The sequence below is a fragment of the Poecilia mexicana genome, unplaced genomic scaffold (genome assembly GCF_051168715.1).
Source record: "Poecilia mexicana isolate PSO_F unplaced genomic scaffold, ASM5116871v1 scaffold_3, whole genome shotgun sequence".
NCBI classification, from domain to species: Eukaryota; Metazoa; Chordata; class Actinopteri; order Cyprinodontiformes; family Poeciliidae; genus Poecilia; species Poecilia mexicana.
In genome coordinates, this window is record NW_028263372.1 from 877,494 (window position 1) to 885,392 (window position 7,899).

The following is a 7,899-nucleotide window of genomic DNA, read 5'->3' on the forward strand; positions in this document are numbered from 1 at the left end:
GCCTCTGCCGCAGAGGTAAAGACACACTGTGTAAAGTCGTGATGACGCCCCGCTTTGCCATCACTTGCTGTAGAGCATTACATTGAAAGTCCATTAAAAGTGCCAACTTTGCATTAAATTATCATAATTTACAAAATCAAAGCAAAGTTGGCACTATTAATGAACTTTTAATGCAACTTTTAGAGCAACTTTGCATTAAAAGTGTCATTATTTACCAAATGACACTTCATTACAACAGTCATAAACATTCATAAAGACTTCTTTATGTTCATGACAGATGTTATGTCATGTTTATGACAGTGTCATGTCAGTCTTATGCACACCCCTTCAAATAAAATGTTACCCATATTCTGTTTAAGGCCTCAGACAACCTTGGGCCAGGTTTGTTTCTGTCCATTTCTGTATGTAAATGTCTGACCACAACTATTTGTTAAGAATAAAATATTTTTTAAAAATCTGTTTAAGAAGTCATTCATTTAATGAACTATTGATGTGCTTAATGTTTCAAGCACATCAATAGTTTCAGGTCAAAAATATTTAGGAGTTCCACAGGATTTCTCCAGAGGCAGGGTGAGCTCACCTCACGGTGGCTATGAAAGAAACCTAATAAAGCTGCAGGCATTTTCCATGAGAATCTGGGCACCAACTATTATTTCCCTTAAACATTTTTGTTGAAACAAACAAACAATAATATTCTCTCAGTTTTGGAATCAGACCTCTTTGATCAGTGATCCAATGTGCAGCGCAGTAAGTGGGGTCTGCTCTGCCGGTTTGATGACCACAGTGTTTCCACAACTCAGGGCCGGTGCTAACTTCCACATGAGCATCAGCAGAGGGAAGTTCCACTGGTGGAGACCAAAAAACAAACAAACAAAAAAAAGCCAGTGAGAGAATTTACAGCAGTGAAAATATATAGCAGACATGTCAACGTTCCTCTCTGTGTTTAATGCACTTATGGACATGAAATTCTTATCAGATGCAGATGACTGAAGTGATTCACAGACATAAAATCATGAATATTAGTTAAATTAATCCATAAATTGAACCACGCATAAGAAAATGGAACGTGTGTTGAACTCTGAAATACATTTGTTGCTTTGGTTGGTAATGACTTTCTTTTTTAAAACATTTTCTAAATGAATTCATTTGTCATGTTTATTGCTCTGTGGTGGTTTTAATTCATTCTTTCACCACCTTCAATGTTCTGTCCTGTCCATTCTGATCTTCATTCCATCCAGACTTTTCTAACTGGATGATTGTAAAGTGATCTACTGGACTATCCTAGTAACTGCATTTCATTCTCTGATGGTATGGAGGCCCGTCAACCACAAAGACTTGGAATTCATCACCAAAGTTAAAAACATCAAGATACCATTGGAGACATGCAAATCTGCAGTATTGTCAGCTAAGATTTTTCAATGAATTATTGAAAATGGCACAAATGATTTTCAATATGTAAATGTTTCGTAAAAACAAAAATAAAAAGTGAATAAAACCAGAATATTTTATTTTTATATAATCTTATATTCAGAAATGTACTGTGTCCAATTTCTCATTAAAACAAACTTCTTGGTTGAATGGAATTAATTTTAAATTTAAATCTGCCAGACTATGAATAACTCAAGACAAAACTGTTCCTTCTGCGTTGATAATATCATCCCAAACATGTTCCTAAATTTGGAGGTCTCATAACATAAAACGCTCTATGAATTGTCCTTTTAGAATCTGGGGTTGTTTGGTTTTGGGATTTGTCGCTTTTCTGTGTTTTTTCTTTTTTTCTATTAGTTCTGCCTTGTTTCTATTTCCACTTCAGTTTTTCCTTAGTACGTCTAGTTTATGTCTTGTTTTTAGTTATTTGTTGCCTCTGTATTTTATTTACGTTTCTTTAGTTTAGTTATTATTTTATGCTGGATTCATTTTCTAGTCCCCTGTGTAGTCTATTGTTTTTGATTTCTTTGGTGTACTCTTTTTAATTTTTTTCTTCATTAATTCTACAACTGAACTTTACATCTCTCATTTGCCGCAATCGGCTTCACTTTAAAACACACCATGACTCGTTGTTTCTGACCGCCAATGACTATGTTTTGACCTTTTTCTTCAAATACTTACTGGAATAATGGCTCCACAAATACCAATAGGTTCATGTCTGGTTAAGCACAGAAAAGTTTCATCTGTAAAAAAAAATAAAAAGAAAAAAGTTATTGTCATTTCATGAATACCTCCGGTCTTGTGTTTGACCAAAATCATATTTCACGTAGTGGTTGTGAGGAAAATCAGCATGCTGTGACCTATTGTTCTGTACATATAGAACTCAGATTTTGTCGTCCATACAGTCTCCTAAACCAAGTCAGTGTTACAAATGTTTTAAATATTTGTAGTTCACAAATCTCTACTTATACTACATTTACAGTTTTTCTGTTACCACGGTATTGAGTTTCACAGCCACATACAGCTTTCTAATTTGACTCATTCTTGAATTGGGTTATGTAAAGTGATCATTTAGATTTCTGGCTATTGTGTTAGTTCTCATAAAGCCATTCATCCCATTTGTTTTCCTCAGCTGTGTTGGACTGCATGTCCCATCATCTATAGTGATGGAAGGCTTACTTAGACTATAAAGAATAATTTATTGACTGAACTTACATTATATTGTGGGTTTCTGTTCATTTTGACCTCTCTAAGCATCCAAATACATCCATACACAGACTGGTAGGGAAAAAGGGGCTAGAGGCCTTGGCCAAGAGGGCACTGACATGGCAGGGAGGGAAACTGGAATCAAACCCACCGATTTACCAATTATAGGAAGAATATTCTCCCCACTTATCCACTGCTGTCCTGTGTGGGGATTTGTTTGTACATTTGCTGGACAAATTGATATTGTCTTTGTCTTTAAATCTTTGGAACTACAAGCTAACAGCTAGAGGACAGATTCCACACACACTCACCCACAGGCACACTTTTGCCATGAATCTTATCAGCCCAGCCTCCGTAGTAGTGCAACGTTTTGATGCTACCTTCCAGATCAGTGAAGAAAGCTTGGAGAAATGGCTTTCCTGTGTCCAGTGTCTCCAAGGTCTGAGGAATAAAGAAAAGATGCAGTTGAACTTATTATATTTTATTTTATAGTACATTTTTTCTAATTTTACAATATTAGAAAAATATAGTAATTACTGCCTTATAGTGCTTTTTTAATCCCATGTCCTGAAATATATATATATATATATATATATATATATATATATATATATATATATATATATATATATACCAGACAACCCCGATGCCAATTACAACGGCTGAGTGAAGTACCATCAGAAAATCTCATTGAAGATGTGAATGCAGCATTGAGAACGATCCCTACCAACACCATAACTGAAACCAATGAATTGATATACAACTCAGCATCAGTGATCCTTGAGATGCTTGGCTATAAGAGCAACCATGAGACCCAATATCCACCATGGAAAAGACGGGAAGGGAAGGGAATGAAAAGATCAGTACCCAAGAAGTACACCCAGATGCCCATACCTGCTGCTACAGAATGGGACTCACCCTGAATGGTTAACTGAAAGGCGCACAATCCTGATCCAGAAGGATCCCTCAAAGGGTTCAGTCCCGTCCAACTATCGGCCAATAACCTGTCTCTCTACAACATGGAAGCTCATGTCAGGCATCATAGCGGCTAAGATAAGTGGACACATGGATAAATACATGAGCACGGCACAGAAGGGCATCGGCATAAATAGCAGAGGAGCCAAACGCCACATACAAACCACTTGCACAAGATGCTCTGTCCCCACTGCTGTTCTGCATAGGCCTGAACCCCCTCAGCCAGATCATCAACAAGACTGGCTACAGATACCGACTCAAGAATGGGGCCACAATCAGTCACCATCAAGCTGTACGCCAAGAGCGAGCGAGACATCGACTCACTGATCCACACCACCAGGATCTACAGCACTGACATTGGGATGTCGGATGGTTACAAAGAGAGGGAAGGTCGTCCGCACAGAAGGGGTCTCACTCCCAGAGGGAACAATAGCAGACATAGAGCACAGCTACAAATACCTGGGAATACCACAAGCAAATGGCAACCTCGATGAGGTCACAAGGAAAGGAGCCACAGCCAAATACCTCCAACGAATAAGGCAAGTCCTGAGAAGCCAGCTCAATGGCAAGAACAAGATCTGTGCAATAAACAGCTATGCCTTACCATTAATCAGATACCCTGCCGGAATAATTAGCTGGCCAATGGAAGAGATGAAGGCCACGGATGTTAAGACTCGGAAGCTACTAACCATGCATGGAGGGTTCCACCCCAAATCCAGCACCCTGAGACTGTACACAAGCCGTAAGGAAGGAGGCAGAGGACTAGTGAGTGTGAGAGCCACTGTCCAGGATGAAACATCCAAGATCCATAAATATATCGAGGACAAAGCCTCAACGGACGATGTGCTCAGCGAATGTCTCAGGCAATGGGGAACAGAGGACGAGGTGCTGGAGGAACCATCATGGGAGGACAAGCCCCTACATGGGATGTACCACCGACAAATAACTGAATTGGCTGATATCAGGAAATCCTACCAATGGCTGGAGAAAGCTGGACTCAAGGACAGCACAGAGGCCCTCATCCTGGCCGCCCAGGAACAGGCCCTAAACACCAGAGCAATAGAGGCTCAGATCTACCGCACCAGACAAGACCCAAGGTGTAGATTGTGCAAGGAGGCCTCTGAGACAGTCCAGCACATAACAGCAGGGTGCAAGATGCTGGCAGGGAAAGCGTACATTGAACGACATAACCAAGTGGCGGGCATAGTGTACAGGAACATCTGTGCAGAATATGGACTGGAAGCCCCGAGATCGACGTGGGGAACACCCCCAAAGGTGGTGGAGAATGACCGAGCTAAGATCCTGTGGGACTTCCAGAACCAGACAGACAAGATGGTAATGGCGAACCAACCGGACATTGTGGTGGTGGATAAAGAACAGAGGAAAGCTGTTGTAGTGGATGTAGCAATACCAAGTGAAAAAGGAAAAAGGAAAAAGGAGCATGAGAAACTGGAGAAATACCAGGGCCTCAGAGAGGAACTGGAAAAGACCTGGAAGGTGAAGACCACAGTGGTGCCTGTGGTCATCGGGGCCCTCGGGGCAGTCACCCCCAAACTGGAGCAGTGGCTCAAACAGATCCCAGGAACAACATCAGACATCTCAGTCCAGAAATGTGCAGTTCTAGGCACAGCCGAGATACTGCGCAGAACCCTCAAGCTCTGCATTAAATTATCATAATTTACAAAATCATGCACAGTTGGCACTTTTAATGCATCTTTTAGAGCAACTTAGCATTAAAAGTGTCATTATTTACCGAATGACACTTCATGACAACTGTCATAAACATTCATAAAGACTTCTTTATGTTCATGACAGGTGTTATGTCATGTTTATGACAGTGTCATGTCAGTCTTATGTACACTCCTTCAAATAAAGTGATACCAAAAGATCATACATGCCCCACATATTTTTGTCTACTGTCATATGTGCCTTTGTGATGGTGTTTTACCGCCAGCAGTTTCCGGTCCCTCTCCACCAGGTCCGCCAGTTTGTGCAGCAACCTCCCCCTGCGGGGGGGCTCCATCTTCCGCCAAGCAGAGTCCAGCTGCATGGCTGCTTTGGCTGCTGCGACTGCCTTATTGACATCCTCCTGCACCGGAGAGGGAGGCACATCAGTCAGGATCCACTCAGGTTGAAAGCTGTTCCTCACATTTTCAGAAGGTCAGAGTTGTGACTTTAACCATAGATTCTTATAATCAAACCAACCAAAACTCAATTCACGCATTAGTTCTAAGCCTAACCTATAACCCCAAAACAGCACCTCTTCCTTTGGGCCCCATAAGTAACATTCAGTCCACACAATGTAGCATGTGGTCCCGACACTAAAACCAAGCTACACGCGCGCAAACACATGCGTGCAAATGCACGCACGCACGCACGCACGCACGCACGCACACAAGTTAGTGTTTTGACTCATATTAGGAGTTTGTATTGATTTCCAATAATTTGAGCTGAATTTCTGCCTAACCCAAACATTTAGCCCTTTTTTTAACGAGTCTTATCCGGCAGTGTGGCACTCAGAATTGTTGTCTGTCAAGGTGAAGCACAACAAAAGTACTTTCACACATGAAGCATTACAGCCTTCACCAAAGCATGGTCCCTCTAGCTCAGTTTATAACTAGTAACATTGGTGTTACTAGTTAATACACAGCATTAGATTCCGATGTCACCAGGTGACCGTGAGCCATCCAATCAATGAACAGATGCTTAGAACAGATAAATGTGTGGATGTGTCACAACTGTTTTCATCTGAACTGAAACAAAACTGAAGTTATTATCTTTGAACTTAGAGAAACGATCTAGACTCAACACACAGCTTCAGTTATTACAGTCAGAAACTAGAGATCAGGACTGAAAACCTGGATATACTGAGATGCTCGGACGTCAACCGTCAAACACACATGAAGACAGTTACAAATCAGCATTGCATTATATCAAGAGCATTTCCAGGATTAAAGGACTAATGTCTCAGCAAGTTCTGACTAAAAGCAGGAAGATCAAGAACATCACCCAGTTCTACAGTCCTTCCACTGAAAGAACAGACCTTAAAATATTGTTAGTTTATAAATCACCAAACTACATTAAAGATCTGCTGTTGTATCAGCCTTCCAGACCATAAATGTCTGGAAGGCTGATAAAGAGCCGGTATCGATCCTGGTTCAACCGATAGACTTGATTGGTTGAACCAGAACCAAACATGGAGAAGCAGAATTTAGTTTTATTTCTCCTCTAATCTGGAACAAACTTCCAGAAAATTGCAATACAGCTGAAACAAATCACTGCTTTAAATCAGTGCTTTAGAGTTGTGTTTAATGTGTAGAAAGTGAAATATTGATCAACGTATTTGATGGGTATTGATTATTTTGGTGATTGCATTTTACAAAATATGTTTATTGCTTGTTTCACAATTGGTTACTGTATGCCATTTTATGATACAAATCACTTTGAACTACCTTGTTTCAGAAATGAGCTATACAAATAAACTTCACTTGACTTTAGATGGTTTTATAATCTTTTCAGTGATGTCTGTTTCATTTTCTATGAGAAACAAACTTCCTGATTGAATTAAAACTATTCTAAATCTAAATCTGCCAGGGGTGTTTTTGAATTTGAATTGGATAATTTTGGGCTTTTCAGTGATTCTTCAGAGTTCTTACTTTGTCTGCTTCTTGGACCTCACAGATTGTGTCCCCAGTTGCCGGGTTCCGAGTTGGGAACGTCCTCCCACTAGCGGACGTGTGCCACTCATTGTTGATGAAAATCTGTGGAGAAGCCAATCCACATGTCCTTGAGATGCTTTCTTTCCAGGTTTAAATGTGTGTGTGCAGCTCCATACCTTGGTGTATCTGACTTGCTGGATATTGACAGGCTGAGGTAGATCTGAAGCTGGGATCTTGTCTGCCACTCCGTTCCTTGTTGTCCCCCTCTGTGCCATGCTTAGGTCCCAGTGCAGTGCAGGCTGGAGTCTGGCTGCTCGTTCTCCACTTCACTGCCTTTAAAGTGTACCCCCTCCTCACAGAGAAGCTCCTGGCAGCTCAACTCCGCCCCTGCAAATCAAGCAGGAACCTTGTTCCTGCCAACTCTGGGGTAGAACCAGGCCTCTTCTGTTGTTTTTAAGCTTTTTGTTCAGAACTCAAATAAAACTTGAACTACAACAATACTGGTTAAATTATTAAATTATCACATACAGTAGTGTGAAAAAGAGTTTGTCCCAAGTATTTAGAATAGGCTTAGAATATTAATCTAAAGTTAGCAGACAGACTTCAGCAATTGTTTTTATCAGCCAAACCT

At 40.7% G+C, this 7,899-nt stretch overlaps 1 protein-coding gene across 1 annotated transcript in view; it reads right to left on the bottom strand.

Moving 5' to 3' along the window:
• LOC106927605 (aldehyde dehydrogenase 1 family, member A3) overlaps positions 1 to 7,636 on the bottom strand; it is a 14,070-nt gene extending 6,434 nt beyond the window's left edge. Inside the window, exons 1-6 of the mRNA XM_015003283.2 lie at positions 7,445 to 7,636; positions 7,266 to 7,370; positions 5,558 to 5,698; positions 2,946 to 3,075; positions 2,110 to 2,171; positions 717 to 845 (exon numbers count right to left, since the gene is read on the bottom strand). Of these exons, the coding sequence (XP_014858769.2) occupies positions 717 to 845; positions 2,110 to 2,171; positions 2,946 to 3,075; positions 5,558 to 5,698; positions 7,266 to 7,370; positions 7,445 to 7,543 (666 nt within the window). The 5' untranslated portion in view covers positions 7,544 to 7,636. The remainder of the gene's footprint in view (positions 1 to 716; positions 846 to 2,109; positions 2,172 to 2,945; positions 3,076 to 5,557; positions 5,699 to 7,265; positions 7,371 to 7,444) is intronic.
• Between the last annotated feature and the right edge of the window lie 263 nt (positions 7,637 to 7,899).